The following is a 25,978-nucleotide window of genomic DNA, read 5'->3' as shown; positions in this document are numbered from 1 at the left end:
TTCTCTAACAAGAAATTGATTTTAGTTTTACATTTGTCTTCTAGAATTTCAAACAATCATTTTCTCTTTACAATTAAATTTATCTAAAAAATACAACAACACATTGTGACTACACAATTTTGTTTCTCTAACAAACAAATTGATTTTTTTCTACATACCTACGTGCTTATCTCTGTTTATTCTGCTACCGTTCTATTGTTCCTACCTACAAACATTTCGAGTATCGAAAGATTACGTGTCCACGCTTTGTAGTATGCAGTCGCACACAGACACACACATATACAACCAGGAGTGATAACTACGAAGCATAGAATAAAGAGGAGACCGAGAATAGGAAAAACTGTATAGCTATATTCCGTCTCATTCTCTCGCTGGCTCAATCCTATATGTTTGTCTCTTTTTCTCTTATTATTTAGTATAGCAGCCGTTTCATAGCTCCGTTTCATAGCTCCGTTTCATAGCTCCGTTTCCTGACCGACCGCGTTTATTTACTTTTCAGATCACTTTCATTCTAAAGAAGTTTTCATCTTCAATAATTTTCTCTTTACGATTAAATTTATCTAAAAATATAACACACTGAATTTTGATTCGTTTGATTTTTCATGAAAAATTAATATTATTAATTTATAATATCCATATAGTATAATTTTAAATGTTGAATCTTTAACAAAATAATTGGTAAACGCGTTAAAGGCGTTAAATATGGCGAGAACAAAACAGATACTAGACAAGTACCACTTGTGAATTTCGAAACGTTTACTAAGAATCTTATTCTCGTACAATGGTGCTACGTGTCTCTGAAGGATGTTTCAAAAAGAAAAAGTAAAAAAGTACCCACACGATTTCCATGAAGAAATAAACACGCGGGTGGTGGTGTAACGTGAATTGCGTATTCAAAATTGTCATTAAGGATTTCAATAAAAATCAGACTAATTTTACTAACAAAAATATACAATATTTTCAATAAAAAAGAAAAATAACTTTAAAGACTAATTTAATAATAATTATTTCCTATTCGAATTCATTTTTAAGTTTAACTCAAAATTGATTGACAAAATACAATTCGAATTTTTTTGTAGGTTAACTCAAAATACGATGCAATTAATTACATTGAATTAAGTTAAGCATATTTCATCTATAGATATACATAAATAATATAAATGAATAGAAGAATTAAATAAAAATAGATCAATAATAGAATAATGACGCTAAGGTAGAAGAAAAAAAAAGAGAAAAAGAAAAAGTTAGAAAAGATTATGGATTGATAGGAATGAAATGCGTGTGAGTCTATTGGAGGGTTAGTAAGATAGTATCAGTGTTCCACCCGCTGGGTCACCATGATGTATCGATCTTGTACGTCCCTGGGTAGTCTCAGACAACCCCCCTTCATGCTTGTTCGGCACACCATCCATCGCTACTCGCACAAGATCTACTCGTAACAGCAGTTCTTCTTTCAGCTTGATTTCATACGTGAGTCGATGAAACATGAATACCTTTTAAACGTCACATATCTTCTTCTTCCTGTTTTAAACAGATTCGATTGATCACCTGTACAAATATCCAAAACTACAAATTCAAAAATATACCTATTACAATCAATTATTTGTTAACTTACATTTAAAACAATAAATGAATGTTTATAAGTATTCACTGTTAAAAGAGGACTTTTAAAACATTTGAAACGATAAAACTGGTTCCGATATTGCATCAAGTTATTCATTCTTCTTTCTTCTTTCTTCTTCTTCTTCTTCTTCTTACACTTTCAAACAGTTCGTAGATTCCGATCGTGCGAAAGTATTTTCAATACTAAGCGAGAAGAAACACGATGTGGTAGTACCAATACCCATGGTGTGTACGTACCGACAATATAAGATTTATCCTTTAGAATTGTTCCCTCTTACACACAGTAGTGCAACAAACCCATCGACCAACTCCCAAGATTGTGGTTAGGTTGGTTACTACGAAACGAATAATAAATATAGGTTTTATACCTTAGATTAGTATTGGTAACTATCGACATTGAAATCGATCGAGAAAGATATTTCATTGTTTAAACGGAATGGGGAATGAAACCACCATCAAACTCTTAACACATATCATTACAAGGTGGTCCAGTATTCTCTTTCAACAAAGCGCACGTGAGTTAACCGTGACATGACAAATTTGTCACGCGTTAGGTTCACGCTACGTGTTGCCTTCTTTCATTATACCTCTTCTTTTTTTTTTTTTTTTTTTTTTTACAACAGAGCTTCGTCTTCCGTACTTTTCTCTCATGTAGGTAACTGCTACCACTACCATTATCATCACCTGAGAACACATGGACAAAACTTTAATGTCATAAATTTCTACACGGACGAAAAGTTAGAAGTCATATCCAACCCACCATGCTTGTTGTTTTTGTTGTTGTTGTTGTTGTTGTTCTTGTCATCCTCATATACACACGTCATCATTTTTCTTTCTAGAAAATTATTATTATTATTATTATTATTATTATTATTATTTCTAGGCACTTGGTGTAACAAAATTAAATGGTAACGCACGTTGGATGTTCTCCATAGTTTCTCTATAAAACCACATTTATGTATATTTCCTCGTTACGGGAATCTTACGCCATATTTTGCATGCCAAGTTGTTCTTTTTTTTTTTTTTTTTTTTTTTTTTTTTTTGAATTCTTTTACAGTTGAGAGAATTCTTCACACCTTTCAAGTATCTATCTATGTAACTTGGAAATCGTTGTACAGATCTAGGAAACTCTTCCTTGAATTAAAACCATGAAAACTGACCACGTGGAAATACGGAAATATATGTTTTCAAATGTTATGATTAAAATTCACCTTAGAATAATAATCGTTTAGAAACAATCATGGATAATAATGATTATATTAGTTGAATTAATTTCAACAAACGTGTCTCATTTTGTTAAATTCTTATCTGAGAATGAAGAATAGGAAAAGAAAAATATATAAAAAGTAGCCAATGGGTAAAGTGTTGTTGAATTAAGTCAGAAAATCGTTAAGCTTTGACTTTTACTATATGTTATTTATTATCTATATATATATATATATATATATATATATATATATATATATATATATAAGTTAAAGTAGGAAATGGTTTCTAGATCATGTCGTGTTTCTTTCTTTTTCTGTTAGATATATATATATATATATATATATATATATATATATATATATTCTATATCTATATAAATGTTTTTTTATTTCTTCTTAGAGATAGATAGCAACATTTAACGGAAGTCCAGCTCGTGCCGTGAGACCGGAATCGTCCACTTGGAATTTCAGTTGGTCGCATTGATGTTGTGAGGTCGTTCAAGATAAAAAAAAAATGAAAAAAAAAAAACATAGAAAGAGAGAGAGGGGGGGGGGAAAGAGAGTTATACTGAAAGCTAGGACGTCCTGTTGGTTGGGTTGGTTGGTTGGCTGGTTGGGTTGGTGTAAGCCGAGAAATCGCAATGTCTTAGATGGAAGAAAAGACTATGAATCTGAGTCTGAGTCCGTGTATAGTGAAAAGAAGAAGAATAAGAGTTAAAATGAAGAAATAAAAGAAATCTAGAGTGACAGAGAGAAGAGGAAGAAGGCACGAGCAAGGGCATGCGCGAATCCGCGTCTAATCATGAATTTAACGCTTTTTATAGCGTCATCAGGATTCTTTTGACGACGGATCATTTTCCCACAGGCACAACTATAAAAGGGGGGGCCCACCGTGAATGAAATGTTAACGCTTTTAAAATACGTCCCCCCTTTCCTCCTCCTCCACAATTCCTCCCACCTTTTTCGTCCTTTTAATATTTACATCATAACTCCTATTTTTTTTATATTGAATCTATGTACTATATATAATATTACTAGAATGCTTCGGCCACACGTTGTGCTGTGGTTTTGTTATAAAATTATATAATTTAATATAATTCTAAAATATTTAATTAATTATAACAACGCACAAAATAATGCCATAATTAGAATGAAATATATAAAATAATAATACTCCAAAAAATATCAAAAGCAATGTTAGGTTATGTTATATAGAAACCTGAAAAAAAAACGTGAAATAATTGAATTGTAATACATTGCCATCTATTGAAAACTTACAGTAACTAAAGACCTAGATAACCTATAAATAATAAATCTTTAAATTAGTAATAAAAAATACAAAATAATTGCGATAAAAACTATCTAATACTAGTACTAAGTACTAAACTAGTACTAAGTTGAAAAAAATCGCACAAAATAAAAAGAAATCTCATTAAAATCGGTTCAATAGTTTCGATCTTCATTGGAAACCAAAAATGTAACACAAAGATATACATAAAAATTGTTAATTAATCCTTTGAAATAGGATAAATTATTTAATAAAATTAAATAAAATATATTAAATTATTAATAAATAACATATAAATCCATGCACAATTATTTTTCTTATTTCTAAATAAATAAAATAACAAAACTATAATATTTATGAACCAACCAATTACTAAAATCAAAATACATTAATTTAAATAAAAATGTTTTTTAAAAATGAATACAATTAATTATACGATTAGTTATAGTACATTTAACCAATTAATTTGAAAATGAAAATTTATTGTTCATGCTATGAAACCATGATTGCTAAGGGTCAAAAAATTCTACAGTGTTAGGATCAATTACTCTTCTTTATTTTTTGACGACACGTTATTGTAACGCAAACGAACCTAGACCGGTATTGAAAGATCATTCTCTCTCTCTCTCTCTCTCTCTCTCTCTCTCTCTCTCTCTCTTTGTTTCTCTCTTTTTCTTTCCTTTTGTGTTTAATCTTTCAATCGATCGATCGAACGGATTGATCGGTTATTAAATACGCATGGCCCATCAAACACCCTATATATGTACCTTATAATTATCACCATCATTCTTATTATATTACTTGATACCCATTCGTTACTGTAACATATAATTAAAACAATATACTTTATTTCTCTTAACGATGTTATACTAACAATTGAACACATATCAATAATTATAAACATTAATTTTAATTCATTAATAATTAATATTAACTGAATAATAAATAATTTTTATATATAATATATAAATATAAATTTGATTTGATAATGAAATATAAAAAGTAACAGTTAAATAATAGAATTATAAATATTCATATAATATAATATATAAAATATAAATACCAATTAATTCAAAAATATTTTATTATAATTATTAATAAAAATATAATTAATTAATAATTATAATTATTAATAAAAATATATATAATTGATAATTATAATTATTAATAAAATATATTGTTATAATATTCATATAATATATAAAATAATATATAAAATATAAATACCAATTAAATCATATAAATGATTACACCCAATATCTAATAAATAATTAATTTCAACAACAACAACTACAATATCATAAATAAATCAGTATGAACAATCGCTAGAATGATTATGGTAAAAGTTGCTTTCTTTTTTTGTTATTTTTGTTGTTGTATTTTTTTGTTTTTATTATCCGGTGACTGTGAGAATATTACAGGTCCAACACGTACTTCGATTACTGTCTCACGTTTCCTTCACACTCCTTTCATTAAAACGGATTAAATATAGAGAAAATCAAGCATCGTACATACACACACCTATACATTGATAATATTCTTACTTATATATAAGTGTGTTAAGGTATATCGTAATCGAATACGGGTGTTAGTGGATCGTCGGTTGTGTAACACATAAAACGGGGCGCACAAAAGACGATGCTATCAGGGTTGGAGGAGGTTCCGCGTAATCTATCCAATTATCGTTTGATCAGAGCCGTATCCTTCAATGTCCAGGGCCCCTCGACTTCACCGTGAAAACAGTATTCTTCAAGTGGATGGATGATACTACTTTTTGTAACCCTTCTTCTAAACCTCTCCCACTACCATCAACACTCAAATAAACAAAACAAGACCCAACTTCATATCAGTTAATGTGGGTGTGCAAACTATTTTGTATGTTACAAGATTCATTTTCATTGTCATCAAGTATTGATGAAAGAATAATTCCAATTTTATAATGTAAATTGATTGAAAATCAATTTGTCAAAAGATTAATAGAAATTATTTTTAAAAAAGTTAAAGAAAGAATAGTTTGCTTTAAGGTAAAAACACAAACTCCTAAAACGACGAATAATAATAAGAATAAGTAGAAAAAAAAGAACAGAAGGGAAGTAAAAATGTTTGAAGTCAAAAAAAAAAATAAAACTAGAAGAAGAAGAAGAAGAATAAGAAGAAGAAGTATATAAGAGAAAGAGAGGTAAAGGTAAAAGAGAAAAGAGGGAGTGGACCGCGGCGAGGTCGCGACCTGTAAGCCCGCAGGCAGGGCCCCAGTGAAAGGCCCAACGGCGATCCGCATCCGCGGGGGCCTTACGAAGTAGACCCGAAGCCAAGTTGAAAGAGCAAGTACGAGAGAAAGAGAGAGAGAGAGAGAAAGAACATAGCAAGTAAAACTGAAACGGACGGGATGGAATAAACGAACGAACCAAACGAACGAACGAACCAACGAACAGAGGAACGAACTAACATAGGAACGACGAATGGGGGTTGAGTGGTGGTGGAGGGGGCGAGACGGAAAGAACCGAGGGGCCTTAGTGAGGAGAATGAGGAGGAGCAGGAGGGGGAGGGGGGAGGCATCGTGAGTCGTTTCTTAAGATCGCCTTCTTCTTGGCGGGCCCACTGCCATTATGGCGCACTTAAAGTGGCAATCGTGTTGGAAGGCACCACTGCCAAGCGCAATATAACCAAGAGTTGCGCAACCTAAGCTTGACCCCACCCTAAGGTCCATTCGTGGACGCTTATTCTACGCCAGAGAGACTAACGTAATCGTGACATGGCACCACTAGAGTATAACTTCGCTACTGACGGAATCCCTCATTCTCATCCTTATCCTTATCCTCATTCTCATCCTCATTCTCATCCTCATTCTCATTTTCATTCTCATTCTATCCTCATCTTTCCTATTCTTCTTCTTCTTCTTTTTCTTTCCAGACAACTTTACTAGAATTATTCTATTCATTTTGTGCTTTTATTTCTATCAGGATCAACGTACAAGGATCATTATAAATAATTGTATGTTTTTTTTTATCCTTAGAACGTTGACCACATTAATGACTATTATTACATTTAAAAAAGTATATATAAGTTTTAAACATCTATTGAACTTTTGTTCTGATAGAAATGCCACTACTATTTTCTCATAATATATTTAGATTGAACGTATTTTGTAATGTATCATTAACTATATAATAGTTAGGAAATAAAAATAAAAAAAAATAAATGACTCAAGGATATTATTTGAAATTCGAACTTAAAGAGACGTATTAGAGAATCAATAAAAGAAGAAAAAAAAATCGAAGATCATATGCAAATAAACGTTCGAGAATATATATATACATAACCATGCATGATTTAAATGCATCTAATTATTTATGTAAGCAACATACTAGACTAGTTAATTATGATTATTTATAGCACGTAAACAGTAGTTTCATAACGGTAGTAGTCGTGTAACAGAAATGTATGAAGTAAACGAAAAAAAAAACCAAATTGAATAATAAAACGATCGAACTAAGAAGAATGAGATCAAACAATCCGTACAAATTAATATACATAAATAACATATACATGATAACACTAAGAAATAATTTGTAAAATCAAATAAGATTACGATCTGATAAGTTGAACATTAATTTGTTACAATGTAAAATATCTACAATAGCCAACGTATTATACGTTTTAATGTGTTCACTCACGATAAATGGTAACTTACACACTGCAATACGCATTAACGATATCAGTTAACAGGCGTGTTAGAAAACATTAAAGGAATACATAGAAAAGTTTCAGTACCGAAAGTAACATACATTAGAGAGAGAGAGAGAAGGAACCCATGAACGATTCAACAGTATACGTTGAAACATTATGGTTTCCATAATGGAGAGAGAAGATATTTTCTCAACGTAATCAGAATAAAAAGAAAATATTGTCTAGCATCGAAACGTTCAAAATAAGATAATAGTTTAGTCATATATATATATATATATATATATATATATATATATATATATATATTTCCTAGAACCAACTGCTTTCAGTCTTATTCTCTTCTAAAGTGAATATTTTTTTTTAAATTCTCATTGGAAGAGTGGGGGAAGATAAGGGAAAGGGAAGAGGATGAAGTGAACTTTCTCTCTCACTCTCTCTCATATCGTTTTCTCTTCAACAAACTATCTAGTTTCCTTTATTTCTTCCTATTTTCTTTCTAACCATTACTACGATAAAAGTTAAAGACATATACACGTGATGATAGTTGTATTAGTGTCAGATAGATAGGTAGGTAGGTAGGTAGGTAGGTAGGTAGGTAGGTAGTACGTTTGTGCACATGGGTCGTCGTCGCATCTAACCCGGTTCTCGAAGATTCATCCAGGTTGTCTTCGTACCGCTGTTGGGGTTCAGCAACTCTTATGGGGTTCCTGCTAACGACCTTTCCACCGATAGCTTATGCGATTTAATAGTCGAGTACGTTAACGTAAACTCAAATCTACTACTCCTACTACCACCATCACTTTCTTTATTCGTGTAAAACGTATATGTATGAATGTGTACGTACGTATGTGTGTGTGTATGTAGGTTTATATATATATATACGTATAGAAAGAAAGATATAATACACACGTATAGTCAGTTATTCTAGAATCTTACATGAAAGTTAAAAAGAGAGAGAAAGAGAGAGAGAGAGAGAGAACAAGTGCACATAAAGATCCGGACGGAGGATCGTGCATGGGGAAAGTTATGTGCGATCCTGGAAGAACCTTTCGTGCAAAACGCGTCTTCTTCTTCTTCTTCTTCTCTCGATATCTCTCTTTCTCTCTTTCTTTCCTTCCTTCCTACCTTCCTTCCTTCCTTCCTTCTTTCTTACTTTCTTTCTTTATCTAACGTCAAGCCGGTTTCTGCATTCTAAATATACTTGTTTTGCCCGTTTAAATCTTACCCCCACTATCACTGATTTCGTACACTCCTATAACTTTCGTTTCTTTTTATTTTCCTTTTTTTTTTAATAATTTTTTTTTATCATTTTTCTTATTCTCTTTTTAGAGAGAATAAGAAAGTTATGTCATATGTAAATCTGAAAAAAACTGTATGACTTAAATACAGCGAAATAATTGAATTGTAATACATCGCCATCTATTGAAAACTTATAGTACCTAAAGACCTAGATAACTTCTAAATAATAAATCTTTAAATTAGTAATAAAAAAATACAAAATAATTGCGATAAAAACTATGTAGTACTAGTACTAAGTACTAAACTAGTACTAAGTTGAAATAAATCACACAAAATAAAAAGAAATCTCATTAAAATCGGTTCAGTAGTTTCAATCTTCATTGGAAACCAAAAATGTAACACAAAGATATACATAAAAATTGTTAATTAATCCTTTGAAATAGAATAAATTATTTAATAAAATTAAATCAAATATATTAACCAACTATTGAAAACTTACAGTACCTAAAGACCTAGATAACTTCTAAATATAATAAATCCTTAAATTAGTAATAAAAAATACAAAATAATTGCGATAAAAACTATCTAATACTAGTACTAAGTACTAAACTAGTACTAAGTTGAAAAAAATCGCACAAAATAAAAAGAAATCTCATTAAAATCGGTTCAATAGTTTTGATCTTCATTGGAAACCAAAAATGTAATACAACAATTTTATATAACTACAAAAATATATATAAAATTTGTTAATTAATCTTTTGAAATAGGATAAATTATTTAATAAAATTAAATAAAATATATTAACCAAATATTGAAAACTTACAGTACCTAAAGACCTAGATAACTTCTAAATATAATAAATCCTTAAATTAGTAATAAAAAATACAAAATAATTGCGATAAAAACTATCTAATACTAGTACTAAGTACTAAACTAGTACTAAGTTGAAATAAATCGCATAAAATAAAAAGAAATCTCATTAAAATCAGTTCAGTAGTTTCAATCTTCATTGGAAACCAAAAATGTAACACACACTAAACGTTTATATATAAAAATACTAACTTAATATTCCAAAATATATTATAAATATATTTAAATATTTAATATTGTAAAAAAAAAAAACAGCAAATCATTTCTACCTTATATTAAATAATATTTTAAAACTCTGTTACAAGTTCCCATATCAGTATACCCCAGATGTAGCATGGATAAGGATTGGTAACTCATATCTTGAAAATTTCTTTTGTTGTCCATATAAATCCCATGTTGGATTAGTAAGGAAGAAGCATGGTCATCATCATACCCCGATATCATACATTAATGTGAGAAAAATGATCCTAGATAGCTCATATATTTTACATTACCAGTGCCTGATCTCTTCTTAATGAGTCCTTTTCGATTTAACGTCAAGAATCATCGCAACCCTTGGTGTTCAACACTTCTGTCCTACTACTAGCTAATGTTAAATAATGATCGTTGTTACCTGACACTGATCTTTCATTCTTTTCACTCATCTTTCTTCTTTTTTTCTATTTTTTTTTTTTTTATCTTTTTCTTTCAATAATTTCTTACGAAGTAAAACGTGAAAGTGAAGGAAAAAACATAACGTGAAAAATTACAAAAGGTAAGCTTGAAAAAGAAGAAGAAGAAGAAGAAGAAGAAGAAAAAGGTTTGTTTCTACGTGTGAAAATTCTCAGAAGCAATAGAAATAAACGATCAAATTTACCAGGTAACTTTCTTAAAAACACTTTCAGTTGAATTTCAACGAACGTTTTTTTTTTTTTTTTTTTTTTAAACACTTTGAGAATTCATTGCTAAAATATTCTAACGTTTTAGCTTCGACACTTTACTACTGCAAAATGTACACCGGCAATGATCTTGCAACGATTATCCTTCTTCTTCTTCTTCTTCTACTTCTTCTTCTCTTCTTCTTCTTTAACGTGTACACATATACATAAAAAAAGAAAAGAAAAGAAAAGAAAAAGAAAAAGAAAACACACGCATACAAACAAATTAAAAAAAAATTTTTAACGAGGATATTTTTGCTCGGTAGAAAATATTGAAATAAAGAAAAGCAAAGGTTGAGCATTTATGTCACAAAAAATGATCGATACTTCTTGGTTGGTCTTTCTTATGAAAAAAAAAAAAAGAAAAGAAATAGAATAAGTAAGAGAGAGAGAAATAGAAAGAGAGAGAGAGAGAAAGAGAGAGAGAAAGACCTTGAAAATACAGAGAGTCGTGTCGTTTATTTAACCAGTAATTCCCTTAGACGCTTCCAACGAAAACGATTGTTACGTTCATCTTAAACCGTCGTTAAAGACCATCGTAAAATAAATGTCAAGTCTAACGCAATTACCTGTGCACGTGTAACTGCAGAGCTGCTGTCGTCAGAATGGAAGGACAAAGAATAGTCATTAATTCTTTTAAACTTGTGGCATATATCCAAATAAGCACCATAAATTTGTCTTTTGTTGGGTCCTTGATTATTTTCAAAGAATTCACACACATACACATTCATACATAAAATATATAATAAAATAAATATTTAAATACACATAAAAAATAAAATAGAATTAGGAATAATCCAAATAAGGTATATTATAATATAATCGATTGTTATATATACTTTAATCTATTTAAGGACCCACTTGCACACCATGTGTGCAATCATACTAAACTATTATCAATTATTTTGAATAAAGTATTTGAAATAGGACTATTTTTTGGTATAAATAGTATTTTTAAAAACAAAATTTGAAATTGTAAAATTAGCAATATAATAAGTATAAATACTATACTAAAATAGTATTTATACTATACTAAAGTATACTATACTATACTATAATTTACTATTTAGTATACTATATAAACTATATATATACTAAATAGTATTTACACTATACTAAATATATATTATATATTACTATACTATATATAGGCATATAATATAAATACTAATTATATACAATATTATATACTAATTATATATATTAAATATATAGACTAATATATAATAATAGTATTTTCTAAAAACAAAATTTGGCATAGTAAAATTGGCAATATAATAAAAAGAAAAAGAAATGGTTCCTGGAAACTGTGTTCCAGTGGTCTGGAATAGGTTAAGTAATATTAAATGACGTTATGACGTGGTAGAAAGAATAGCAAAAAAGGAACCCCCTTTCTCTATACTACCCCATAACGGAACATCATACGTATATACCATAGTTAATTCTATTAAAGTAGACTCCGATACGCGCATCAATCTCGTACTAATAACGTGCCGGGACAATTTACTTTGTTTCAGGCCATCTGCTGTATATTAAAGCCCATATGTAGTTACGGTTTCTGTCTCGAGGCTAAGAGAAATCATATTTCTCCTTTTTTTTTTTTTATTCTTTCTCTCTTCTGTCTGATAACCCTATATCCCAAGGAAAATACTATCTTTCTCTTTCTCTCAATGCAATCACGATGCATCCCGTGAGTCAGTCCGATGCACATGCATGCCCTCTTCGGATCAAAGTACATACACCGCTTCGGTTACAATTAACCACACACTACTTAAACTTCTCTTCAATACAAATATCAAATACATCAAAGCCTATCTTCTTGGTTTTGTAATTAGTATACCTACTAGTATATACACACACGCATAAGTACATTTACATTTACATATATTTCAGAAGAAGAAGAAGAGGAAGCTTTGTTCATGAACACTATTATAATTGTTTTTTTTTTTAATACTCACACTTCATTCATTATTTTATTAATACAACTGATTTTATTAATATCAAAAGTTTTAATAAAATAACATAAAAAATACCTTGTGTACATTTCAATTAAATTATTGATTACAATCATATGAAATAATATACAAGTTGAATTTTAATCGTCAAACCTACGCGTAGAATTTTTGTTTCATTTGTTTTCATTTCAACTCGTGACCGTTTATAAAATAACCTTTGAAAACTAACAAAGAGAATTCAATAGTCCTGACGATCGTATTACTAGAAAGCTTTCCTTCTTCTTCTTCTTCTTCTTCTTCTTCTTCTTCTTCTTCTTCTTCTTCATGACCTTTCTTCTTTAATGCAATTTCATGATATATGTACACGATCTTTAACACAGTAGCATTAGGTATTAAATACATGAAACAAAGAAGATTAAATCATTATTCACTTAAAAAAAAGAAAGAAAATATTGTAAGAACCTATTAAATCTAAGCGTACGAATTTGACACGAAATATGACTTAAAACTATAACTAGTAATCATAGTATTAAAAATACTAGAACAAATAGGTTTATATATTATCATACTTTCTACAAAAACAAAATTAAAAAAAAAATAAGAAACCCATAACCTAGAAATAGTAACAAAAAGAAATAAAACCAGCAAGTTTTCATGTAACCACGTGTAGTTGACCAATGACCTAACACTGAAGTCGTTAAGAACAGGAACGTTAAAGGGCTAAACATAAAATCGATCCAACTTAACAATCAACAAACCCAACCAGCCAGCCAGTCAGTCAGCCACCACCTATGGTTTCCATCATGTTCTAGACATGTACGAGAACAAATTAGGATCCACCAGTTACTTGACAAATTTCGTCTAGCGCTGCGGGATAGCAACCATCTAATATCCTTCCTTTACTTTCTCACTCATTCTTGTTTCTCGTCCTCCTTTCTTTCCATCCCTGCCCTCCCCCATCCACCACAATATCCCTCTTTCGTTTCTTACTGTCATAGAACTCGCGTAATCGCCCCCAGCCATATCCTTTGGTATTCCTCGCACGAACACTCAAACCTTTCAATACAATTCACGTTCTATTCTTGTAAACTCTATTTCTTCTATATCTATATATATATATATGTATTTATGTATGTATTTGCTAAGTGTAAGAGACTCTACTTTACTTGTGGTACATCTACTTATACCGGGTGAAATATATAAAACAAACTATCAAATATGTATCAATTTTTCTAATATTACAACACATTACTTAAAACATATATATATGTGTAAAGATTTTGATTTAATTTACCATTAATTTTTTCATCTTAATATTTTCCTGTTTTTTTCCTTTACAATTTAAATAATAAGTTTCTACAAAAACCTTTCACTTCTCGTTTAGTTGAAACATTTTTTAGTATCCCTTAAAAAAGAGTTTAAACTTAGAAAAAATCATTATAACGTGATATTATATAATAATTCGTGTATAATAATATAATAATATTTATTATTATTAAGTTATTTCAGTTATTTTTTAGTTATGTCATATGTAAATCTGAAGGAAAAATAAACAAACGTGAAATAATTGAATTGTAATACTGTGCCATCTATTGAGAACTTACAGTACCTAAAGATCTAAAGATAACCTCTAAATTAGCAATAAAAACTAAAAATAATCACGATAAAAATTATCCTGTATCCTAAAGTTGAAAGAAATCAGACAAAATTTCAATAAATTCGAAGTTCATTGGAAAACCAACAATGTGACATTAAATTTTTATATAAAAATATAATAATCGAGTTGTTTAAGTACTGTGGTAGCCTGTTTTAATATCTCACCCGGTATGCATTTATATATACGTGTGTTTGTGCACGCGTATTGGCAAGAAACGTTTGTACTGGAGCGTGCAATACATATCAGCGTGATAGTTGTTGCTGGTAGGACGAAAGAGGATGAGACTTTCTTTCTCTGTTGTAAAGAAGAAGAAGAAGAAGAAGAAGAAGAAGAAGAAGCAGAAGAAGGTACCGCTAGTGACCTGTGACCTCTCAAGCCAAGCGAACGAGAAGGCCTCTTTTCCTTCATGGGCACCGGTAATTTTACCTTCGATCCTGGCTTCCTGGTGCTACCCAGATCTAGATCATCAACGAAAATCCCAAAGACGAATGCGCCTGCTGCTCCTTTCTCAAACTTTAGATTTACCAATTGGATTACACTCACCCTTCTATCCTATCTTCTTGTAATTCGTTAATGAGAACAACGTGTTTGGAAGACACACTTGTTTTGTAGACTGCTACTTTCTGCTACACCTGAAACAAAATATTGAAAACAATTAGAATTTGTTCTATTTTTATTGAAGGTAAACAAATTTTGTTGTTTGATGTAATTGCTTTGTTGAAATGTAAAATAACATTAACAGTTTGATTGAGTATCAAAATTATAATATTATAAGTTCAATTATTTGTGTTATTAACAAACAAAGGACTATATTTTATATTAATATAAATAATATTATAATATATATTTATTATAATATAATTTATAATAATTAATAGTATATTAATATATATTTATAATATTATAATATTATTGTATATTAACAAACAAAGGACTATACTATAGTTATATAATATATAATTATATATAGATATACTATATAACTAATATACAGCTAATATATTAATATAATAATATAATATATAATATAAATTTGTTTATAAGAATATTATAAATTATAATATTTATAATTATATATTTATAAGGGGATATTATAGTATATATATATATAGTATATATACTATATAGTATATTGTAATTATATACTACATCTAGTTATAAAAAAGTAATAAAAACAATTGTAAATGTAATTAATTTCATTGAATTTCTCTTGAATCTTTCATAATTCGTAATTTAAAAGAAACAACGTGACCCTGAATTCTTGTAAGATTATCAAGTACATTAACGAGTAAAAACTTAAGCATTATCTACAAGGATACCTTCTTCTTACGATTGCACATTCTCTCTCACGACGTAGGAATATCCTTCAGAAAGATAAAGAAAAACATAAACATGAGACAAAAATAATATCTCATAGTATAAAAACTATCATTCGAAACAATCGTCATCGTTATAAATCACGAATATACAGACACGGACAAACAGTTACATAGTATAATTATAATAAAATATGCAACAATGATTTTAAATTATGTTGAATATTTCTCAGAGATTAATTAAATCGGATGAAGATATATCTATAAACGATATATATTTATTAAAACAGTTACTTGAAGAATAATTCATTAATATTATTTAAGTGTTTCAAGTTAAAAACAAAATAAAAATACAACAATCAACTTTTATATTATATAACAACAATTTTACAATTACAAATTAAAATTGGCATAATTAATATTATAAAAATTGCAGTATAAAAAAAAAGTCTAATTTCTTTTTAACAAATCCAACTCTTATTAAGATTTCATATTTATAATTGAAATAAATAAAAGAGAAAAGAAATATGGAGAAAGAAGTTAATTAAATTAAATTTAGGATTATAACGTTGACAATGTTTCATTTCTTGCATTGTAATGTAATTATTTTATTGTTTCTGTGCAGTAATGACTACGAGGCTCAAATTATCTTGGTACTGTAAAAAAAGTGTATTAGGACAATTCAATAATTGTTAATTAATCGAAAGGAATGTGTATCGTTGTTTAAAAACACCAAGTATATGATCGGAGTACCGTCCTATTCGAAATTCACCTTCACACTGATAGGTTGTCATCTATCAATATTCTTACATTCAATGTTGTTTATATGACTTTCCAAACATTGCGCATGTGTGTAACAGTAATAAATTACCTAATTAATAGAATTTAAGATTAAAACCGTCAAAATTTTGCATTTTTTGCATTCTAACCAATTTTTTTGTATCGCTCCCGCTCAGTAATGACTACGGGAGTCAAATTATTCTGTACTGTAAAAAAAGTGTATTAGTTTAATTACAAAATAAATCTATCACAATTAGTATTCTAAATCGCAGTATAAAAAGTGTAGTTTCTTTTACGAATCTAACTTATAAAAACTTAATATTTATTATTGAAATAAATAAAACAGAAAAGGAAAGTATTAGGTATATATATATATGAGTGGAAGGATAGGTTGGTATTAATCGTTAATCGCCAATTACGCATGGTTGAGTCCCAGTTCCAAAACTCTCAGAAGCATTTTAACGAGCCGCTTCTCTGTGTCGCCCAGCAAAAGGAATTTAACTTGGTCTCATCCTTCGAGTAGCTTCCAACCATGGGGAAGTCCCCCCCCTCTGACCATGAGCACCCACAACGGTGTTTCTTCGCGATATCCTTCTTCTCTCATTCTATCTCTTTTTCTCTCATTCATTCCTTTTCCTTCCTTTCTTTATTTCCATCTTTCTTTCTCTTTCTCATTCTTTATATGTTTCTCGTTTCTCCAACTATAGTCGTCCACATCCTCCTTTTCACCATGTCCAATATAAAGGACCTCTGTGTGTATGTGTGTGTGTTGCTGCACCCCGTACCAATTAGCGCATACTTCGGCTGTTGGTGTTCGGGACCCAGCATGGTCCCGACAGAAGGTGCTCCTCTCTCAGGACCCAACTACGAGAACGACGGTCCGTTTTCAAGGTGACTTTTCCTTCGCATATTTAACCCTTCACGAACGTTAAACCTCACAGTGCCGGATATCAACTTTTTCGAACCCCTGATCAGTTTTGTTTAACCCCCCTCAGACCCGAATTTTTGTCAAGAGACAATTATTTTCATACTAAAATTAACATTCATGTTCCTTGACAAGGAACGTTTTAATTATTTTACATGAATTTTGTAATTATAATGCATTATTGTACCAATTACCTAGTTGAACTTTTATTCTTTGTATAAAATAGTCGCCATTTTTTATACGGCTCTACTTTATACAATTCTTTTTTTTTTTTTTACAGAGTATGATCTACTTATTACCATGAGAGGTTAACATAATTTATAAGATTAAAATATTCAAACGCAGGTGTGTTCGCGATTGTTTTTTTTTCTTTTTTACATTTACAAGAAAAGAATTGTTTAATAAAAAAAAAATAAATAATACGCAGTAGTTTATAAACTTTTTCTCCTGTAAATCAGATTCTTCGATATACTTTCGTATCTCTATGAAATATATATATATATATATATGTGTGTAATACTAACACATTTATTCATCTTTCTTTTTCCTTGCTTCAAAACATTGACCTTGTTTATTCGCTCGTAAGAATATTTTAATTATGCGAATAACATGTCTACTCATTAAATCACTCGTTACCATATTTGCATATGGCGTTGAAGTATTTTTATTGGAAATGCAATTGCAATGTCGGACGCCGACCAATAAGAAAAAACTTTAGTATTCTATACGCGTTTATAATTGGTCGATAATAACCAATAATATGAACCAATAATATTTTGAAATAAAATAATTGGTTAAAGTATTTGAATATTGTATTTTAACGTAACATAACCTTTAATTAGATGCATTTTCAATTGATGTTAAATGTTCATATTAAATATAACGGTAAATTTAATATGATAGAAAGAAAAAGAATGAGAAAATTCTTCAGACATAATGATTAATTTCTTAAACAGAAAACACTACGACGAAATGAAACGCCTATCTTACAGGGGTCCCAATATAACGGTTTATGGCATCGTGTTTCGCGCCATAAGTTTTTAAGTATACAGTCAATGTTAAAGCTACGTAATAATCTACGACTAAATAACATATATCTAAAATTCGAGGAATACTATTATGTAATTTCTTACATCTATTATTTGTAGAGAAAATAAAAAACAGATAAAAAAAAAGTCCTGACAAATCGTTTTATTATATAATATTCTCAACTCTTTCATTAAATGTGTTTATTTTTTTCTTTTTTTTTTTTTTAAAGGGATAATATAAATGTTTCACAGAGTCCAACAAAAACATCATAATTCGTTTGTTAATGTCACTATTAACCCAAAACTCTTTTTCAACTCGCACAAATCCTGACAAAAATTGTCCGCACTTTTTATTATCCAAACTAAAAGATAAATTAGGTTAGTTTCATTTAAAATTATGTCGTGTTTCGGTAGTCAAGAAAAACAAATTTATCTTGTCGAAGTATTGATCGATAAAGTACAATTGACATTAGATAAAATTAAAGAAATTGGTGAACAATCTGTCACGATTAAAGTCAAACTACTCGATTTGCCAATATTTGAAATCACACGTGAGGATTTTGAATCAATCAAAATTCCTCCTATAAGAGAAAATGGGATTATTAAATTTTCCATTGGTAGAAGTTGTTTATTTATCAGAAGACCTAAAGAACTCGTTGAAGAATTACGAACTGCCAATGTTGCAATCGGTGTATTTTGTATTGGTGACACTTATCCTTTGGCAGAAACTACCGTAAAATTGTCTGGTTGTTTATGCGACCAAGTATCAATGTCAACTAACGATCCTGAAAATATGCCTAAACCATTCTCGATAAACGGTGGTTTTCATTTACAAGATCCTGGTGAAAATCCATCGGGAATGTTGGATATGAATTTGAAAATCACTTGTTTAGGACGATTCATAACTACGAAATATGAACTAAGACCTAACTTTTTTGTTTTTAAAAAACAAGACGATATGAGAGAATTTTGCGTAGAACGAAACATACCACCACACGTTTGTGAAAATTTAATCAAAGCTAATTATCCTTTACCTGAATCTATACATGAAAAATTAATCTCCAAACCTGAGGTCAAAGTTTCCGATCAGCAAAAGAAAAAGAAAAAGGGAAGTAAAAAAAGAAAGAAAAGAAAATGATTGAAGCGTTAAAATTAAAATAAAGGAATTTGTGCAAAAAAAAAATGGAATCTAATTAAATAAATAAATAAATAAATAACGCAATTGAAATTAAAAATTAAAATATGTAATATATTATATATATATGTAACACTATAATTTAATTATATATATATATATAATATATAACAAATATTTAATCTATAAAATAAAATAAATGTTACCATGACAACCAAACGTCTTTCAATAAATTTCATTTAATTATAATTGATCATACTAAATTAAATGGCGTATGTGTTGAAAAAACAAAAATAAAACAAATTAAATAAAATCCGTCGCAATTTAAAAATGTTATCCTAAATTCTTGTTCAATTACAAATTTTTCGTATCCAAATTATTCGATGAACGATAAATTGACATCAATATCATCATCATCGGTAGGATTATCGATAAACGATCCAATTTTCAAAGATTTAACGTCAGCTGAGAAATTGAACAATCGTGAGTACCGTGATTTGATTTATCAAACTTATCCAAACGAATCAACTTGCAATTGTCAACCAATAAATCAAACGTTTATTCATCATCCTTTGATATGTCGATCTGGTTGTCAGAATTTTTGTTGTATGAAATTAAGAAATCCAAAAATATTAAGCACAGTATGTAAAAAGAAAATAAATTTACCACCCAGAATTGAAGAAACAAAATGGGGATAAAAAACAATGACCGATTAAGAGGAGGAGGTGGAGGTGGAGGAAGTGGAGATGATTATTATCCTGGTACAAGTACGCCTATCGACATTGACGATAACATCGAGTTCACTTGGTACGGTAATAAAATTATCAAAGAAAATAATCGTTTGGAAGGTGGAGGATATGAATATGAATTACCAGGTTGCGTGTGTTCCGGTTCACCGAGTCTTTACAAGAAACCAGAAGAATCGTCTAAGCAAACTTCATCATGTAAATCTGGTATGGTTCATTTAAAATCAGCAAAACCTGGTTGTACTTGCGCGGGAAAAGATTTACCACCTGTTTGGAATAAAGGTGGTAAAGAGTGTGACAAAAAACCATGTACAGGAATCGATTGTTTGTTACGTGCATTCAAAGAAGCTCAAGAATTTGTTGATTCTTTGGGTAAAGTACCTGGTCTCGAAGGATTGGGTTTGATGGATCCTTCAGAAAGTCCTTTCTTTGGTAGAGATATTAGTAAGGATTATGAAACTGATGAAACACAATTAGAAAAGAGAGCAAAACTTATTGCCTCGCAAATTCCATCACCGAATCCTCAATGCACAGCACCTTGCAATCCACGTTTTGTAACGAATAGATTTGATACTAAGACAGATAATATTTCTATGGCTTATACTACACCAACCCCATTAACGATAGCTGTACCAGGTCGTACAGGAATCGTACGAGAAGCTGTACCAACGATACATGATAATGGTTCTACCATAACTTATAGTAAACCTAAAAAGAAAGAAGAGAAAAGGGAAGATAAGACTGACAAGTCTAAAGAAACCGATCCTACACCACCCGCACCATTGGAAATTGATTTGGGTCCTTGCGGTGAACCTAAATGTAAATCGAGACTTAAAAAGAATACGAGTAAAATTGAATCCGTCGATAATATTGAACATTCTACTAAAAAATCAACGACCCAGATAAAATCTGTCAATGCTATCAGTGTTACAACACCTTTGACAGGTAGTAAAGCAAGTGACAAAGGAAAACATCACAAATCGAAGGCCAATTTTGTAGGAGCATCTGGTGATAGGAATATTAAAACACCAATAAAAGTTAGCAAACGTATTATGCGTTATGTTTATTCGATCGGTGATGTTTATCCTGGTGTACATTATGGTCATAAAAATTGTATAGATGTTCGTATGAGAGTACCAGCCAATATGGGTTGGTTATGGAATACCAGTAGTACTCTTTACAATTTAAAACCACGAATTGGTTGGAAACCTGGTGCAATAGGAAAATATTTGAGCGAATTACTCACAGAAGCTAAAGCTGGATCTATCGTAGGTGAAAGTAGACCAAGATCTGTACCATCTCGTACCAGAAGAACTAAAGCTTACAGAAGTATGAGTTTTACGTCGGTAAAAAAATTACAAGCAAAGAAAGAAAACGATGAAGAAGCAGAATTACCACCAACATTGCACATTCATAGAAAAGATGGTACATATTACGTTACGATGTATCCAATAAAACAAGAAACAATGGATGTACCAAAATTAGAAGAACCGATGAAACCTTTGCAATTTAAAATTGTTAAAAATAAAGATGACGAATCAGTGGCATCGAGTTCTACTGCGTCAGACATGGAAATTGAATTTTCACCTCCTGCTGCTGTTAACAGATATCGAAAAAAGCCTGATGTTGTCCACGTTGAAACTCAAGTTAAACAACAAGAGATACTCGATGCCCTCAAAATTACGGATACCTCGAAAAAAGATAAGAAAAATAAGAAAGAAAAAAAGAACAAAAAATGATGATCGTAATAATGTAATAACTGTCAAACATAATCATGATTTTTTTCTAATTAATTCTAACATTTGAACAAACAATATAAATGAATTAGATAAATACCTTAATTTGAAATTTACGCGATAGTTGATAATTGTCTCTCTATCTCTCTCTGCATTACCGACGGAACAATACTGTCGTCGTTTGCCAAGGCGACGCTAGCAACTGCAGAAGATCAACTGTCCTTGACAGTTGAGAAGTTTCGATTGAAATTCTGCAATAAATTGAAAGAGAGAAAATAAATAAATATGGATGAAATACACAAAAATAGAAACGAGATTGTGAGAAAAAAGATACTCGACGTTGAGGAGATAAAAATAGGAAAATGTCCGATTGATTCGCCGTGGGTTAAACCAGTTAGAATTTTTTATAAACAAGACGGCAAAGAAAAAGTTTGGGATGTCGTTAAATCTCATGACAGTGTTGGTATTGTTGTTTTTAATGTAACTAGAAAAAAACTGATTTTAGTTAAACAATTTCGACCAGCCGCGTATTACGCTTGTTTACCTGACAAAATAGATCAAATTGATCTTAAAAAATATCCACCTTCGTTGGGTGTAACTTTGGAACTCTGTGCTGGTATTGTTGACAAGGACAAACCACTCGTTGAAATTGCCAGAGATGAATTGAGAGAAGAATGTGGATACGAAGCACCTGCATCTGCTTTCATGAAAATCGTTACCTACAGGTGGAAATAATAAATTATAATGTAAATATATATTTAAAAAGGAAAAAAAGAAAAGATGATTAGAGAAATTTATAATCACCAAAAATTATTCAAAAATATTAAATTATCATTGAAATGATAACAATAGCTCTCTAATATAAATGAAATAAAAGCATTTATGTTTAAATATTCTAATGTTACTATTTTATTAACAATTTGTAATGTTTTCAGAGGCGTAGGGTCTGGTGCTACCAAACAAACTCTATTTTATGTTGAGGTAACCGATGAAATGCACACGCATCCTGGTATGTTTCATTTTATTCAAATGAAATAATTAATATAAAAATGATTAAACCTACCGTTAAAAATTGACATTTTATTAATTCATGTTATAAAGGAGGTGGTGCAGAATGCGAAGATGAACTAATCGAATTGGTGGAAATGAGTATCGAAGAGGCAGAAAATTATATTACTTCAGAAGAAGTACAAAGTCCGTCCAGTTTTCTCTTTGGTATATCCTGGTTTCTACGTAATAAACGTGGACATTAATCTTTACCTTCTAAACCAATAACACACATATACATATATATATATATATATATATATATATGTAATAGAAGGAAGAAAAAATTTATAGAACAATTTTATTTACAAATCGAGCGGATGTACACAAGCAAATAAGAAATAGTTGCATAGACAAAATACACAATGATCAATTTGTTACATCAATGTTCGTTATCGTCTTTTGTAAATTGCGAGTTGACCCAAGCGAGTCCCCATTTTAAATTAGTTAACAAAAACTTCAAGGCCTTGGTCCATTGTTCCTCCGAATTAAATTGAATTCTAAAATGAAGTGAGGATAATGATAATTAAAAATATAAAATAAAGTTCCAGTAAAGAATTTCTAAATCTTAATGGTTTGAGTCACAAGTAGAATAAAAACCCATTACATTTGATCATTGAATACTTTACTTTATTGCTAATCGCATTTATAGAAAAAAAAAAAAAAGAACATAACATTGCTTTGGGTTTTTCAATAAAATGTTTCCAAGAAACCTTGGGACTCAAATGATTATAAATAAAATTCTTATAAATAAAATGCTATTGTTATATGCTATCATATTCTGTGATGTATCTCATAAAATGTTATAATAATAAAATAAATGATGAAATATATATAAAAATAAAATGATGTATGTATATATATATATATGTATATTACTTGATGGAGTATGAGTTTCCTGTTGCAGAATCTTCTATTTTACCACGGTCCATTCTGTATGGTAAACAAAATCCATTGTCTCCCTTTTCAACTTGTTCTTTAAATTGTTGCAGACAATCGAGAAATGCAACCATAGCTGCATCGAATTTGGTATCCCATAAAAATTTGACACCTCCGCTTCCATACAAAGGAAGTTCTCTGTGTTGATCTAATGCTTCGATGTAACTGTGATTACCAAATGGTACTAAACGAAAACGTTTAAAAGTCAAATTCATTTTTCTTGCGAGTGATGCTAATAAAAGAGTTGTTTGTCCCCATGCTGCATTGATTTCACTCCAATCAACAGGTGCACTAGGTAAACGTCCTAAACGAAATGAATTAATGGTTCCAAAATGTCCTGAATGCCAAATGTGAAATGTAGCATTGAAAACATTTGTTTTTTTCAGTCTTTCAAGTTGAGATGCTGCGTAGGCCAATTGACACTCCAAACTAATTCAAAAATCAAATATAAATATATTTATATTTCAATGAATATTTATATTTTTATTAGAAAAATTACCTTCGACATTCGTCGTCGCTTAACATAAGATCTCTTTTGTGTCTTGCGTATTCTCTCCAATATCTTAATTCCTCACTTTCCAATCTGGCTGTTTCTTTTTCTAGTTCAGCAATAGAATTTCTCGTAGCTGTTTCTTCTTTTCTCAAAGCTTCCAATTCACTTATCATTCTTTCTTCTTCCGCTTTAGCATCTTGTAATTCTTTAATTAAATTTTCCATCTCGATATCTTCGTATCCCAATTGTTGTTGTTCGGATTCTAATTTTTTAAAATATTCATTGTAGTCTGACCATTCGCCTTCTGTCATTTTTAGTTGCTCATCTATTAACCCCAACAAACCGTCTGTACATTCATCGCAAAGTGGATGATCTACAGAACTATTACTGCTTAATATATCATACAGTGTGGCTGTTACCTTTGTAAAATATCAAATCAATAATTAGTTATACAATTAATTAATAATTGGTTAAAAGAAAATGAAAAAAATGTTTTTAAATATACTTTTAAGTTGTGACTTAAATTCTCTGATTCACCGGTATCACCAACCAGCATGAAGCCATTATTCCCATTTCCTGATTCTGTTAATCTGAATGGTTGTACTGAATGTTCCAAACTACCACTCGCAGGCTCTAATTCTGCAACGACTTGTTGCTGAAGGGGTACTAACATTAAATAAAATATTATAAATTTCTGTAATTTTCCATACAGTTCATATAGTATGCGCATAATGTTAACTATTATTTTGTATTTACAAAAAAATAAACAAAATAATAATAATAATACTTATAAAATAACATATAGATATTTTACTAATCATTATTATTATTACTAATCATAATGTCTTATTTTTAAATATATAAAAGAATAAGAAGAATATTTAACAAATCAATAGTTTAAAATAGAATTTACCTACGTGAGAGTTCAGCCAAAGTATGTTCTCCTAGATAGTTAAAACTGGAATCTAATCTCAATGGTTGTAAGCATCTCTGGCACGAAAAACTTACGTTACTCTTCATATCCATCATCGTATTATTTATTAATACGATGCACTATTTTATTTTATTAATCAAAACTCATTCAATTATAAACGTTATTGACAAATACTTTTTAGACGCTTGGAAGACAAACAGCTGATTAAGTTCGTTGATATTCTACCAGGAGGCGCTACTAATAACAAAACGATGATGCTGCCATCTAGCAAACATACAAACAAACAAACCATAAAATAATAAACAAATGATTAATTATATTTTAAATCTATTAAATTTATTAGAATTAAAAATATTCTTATTATTTTTTTGTTTGTTTTGTTTTTAAATGCAATTTTACAGCAAATTATTTAAATTCTTTTTGAAAATAAATATTTCTATCTTTTGACATATACG

The 25,978-nt window shown here is 29.8% G+C and overlaps 3 protein-coding genes and 1 long non-coding RNA gene across 5 annotated transcripts; 2 read left to right on the top strand and 2 right to left on the bottom strand.

Annotated features, from left to right (window-relative positions):
- Window positions 1–1,383: 1,383 nt before the first annotated feature.
- On the bottom strand, window positions 1,384–22,349 carry LOC149031558 (uncharacterized). The gene is made up of 5 exons (XR_016177661.1): window positions 22,211–22,349; window positions 14,871–15,076; window positions 2,384–2,458; window positions 1,616–2,307; window positions 1,384–1,521 (listed from the first exon to the last, which is right to left on the bottom strand). It is a non-coding gene; the product is annotated as an uncharacterized LOC149031558 (long non-coding RNA).
- Window positions 18,692–22,113, top strand: LOC107065954 (Protein phosphatase 1c interacting protein 1). The gene is given in 3 exon segments (XM_089175441.1): window positions 18,692–19,622; window positions 19,943–20,326; window positions 20,329–22,113. Coding segments are annotated over 3 exon segments (2,901 nt in total). The 5' UTR covers window positions 18,692–18,890.
- Window positions 22,350–22,376: 27 nt separating the features above from the next.
- On the top strand, window positions 22,377–24,016 carry LOC107066008 (uridine diphosphate glucose pyrophosphatase NUDT14). Its single transcript, XM_015320201.2, has 3 exons — window positions 22,377–22,835; window positions 23,046–23,119; window positions 23,212–24,016. The coding sequence occupies exons 1-3, from the start codon at window positions 22,396–22,398 to the stop codon at window positions 23,361–23,363; spliced, it is 666 nt and encodes a 221-aa protein (XP_015175687.2). The 5' UTR covers window positions 22,377–22,395; the 3' UTR covers window positions 23,364–24,016.
- Window positions 23,445–25,746, bottom strand: Atg6 (Beclin-1-like Atg6). 2 transcript variants are annotated; one of them, XM_015320197.2, is made up of 5 exons: window positions 25,507–25,746; window positions 25,095–25,255; window positions 24,596–25,008; window positions 24,037–24,525; window positions 23,445–23,657 (listed from the first exon to the last, which is right to left on the bottom strand). In XM_015320197.2, exons 1-5 carry the CDS (start codon window positions 25,616–25,618, stop codon window positions 23,540–23,542), a joined length of 1,293 nt encoding a protein of 430 aa, XP_015175683.1. In that variant the 5' UTR covers window positions 25,619–25,746; the 3' UTR covers window positions 23,445–23,539. The 2 variants fall into 2 exon arrangements, with proteins under 2 accessions (XP_015175683.1, XP_015175684.1); XM_015320198.2 differs by having other exon boundaries at window positions 25,503–25,663.
- Between the last annotated feature and the right edge of the window lie 232 nt (window positions 25,747–25,978).

The sequence above is a fragment of the Polistes dominula genome, unplaced genomic scaffold, assembly GCF_049000335.1.
Source record: "Polistes dominula isolate Pdom_NZ unplaced genomic scaffold, Pdom_raw_medaka contig_17, whole genome shotgun sequence".
Classification (NCBI taxonomy): Eukaryota; Metazoa; Arthropoda; class Insecta; order Hymenoptera; family Vespidae; genus Polistes; species Polistes dominula.
Note: the sequence above shows the minus strand (reverse complement) of the source record. Positions and strands in the feature narration are given on the sequence as shown.

Coding starts and splice junctions, on each gene's coding strand:
- LOC107066008 (XM_015320201.2), top strand. CDS start 22,396: ATGGATGAAATACACAAAAATAGAAACGAGATTGTGAGAAAAAAGATA. Junction 22,836..23,045: donor ATGAAAATCGTTACCTACAG/GTGGAAATAATA, acceptor TAATGTTTTCAG/AGGCGTAGGGTCTGGTGCTA. Junction 23,120..23,211: donor TGAAATGCACACGCATCCTG/GTATGTTTCATT, acceptor CATGTTATAAAG/GAGGTGGTGCAGAATGCGAA.
- Atg6 (XM_015320197.2), bottom strand. CDS start 25,618: ATGATGGATATGAAGAGTAACGTAAGTTTTTCGTGCCAGAGATGCTTA. Junction 25,256..25,506: donor TACTTTGGCTGAACTCTCAC/GTAGGTAAATTC, acceptor ATTTAATGTTAG/TACCCCTTCAGCAACAAGTC. Junction 25,009..25,094: donor ATTTAAGTCACAACTTAAAA/GTATATTTAAAA, acceptor TATTTTACAAAG/GTAACAGCCACACTGTATGA.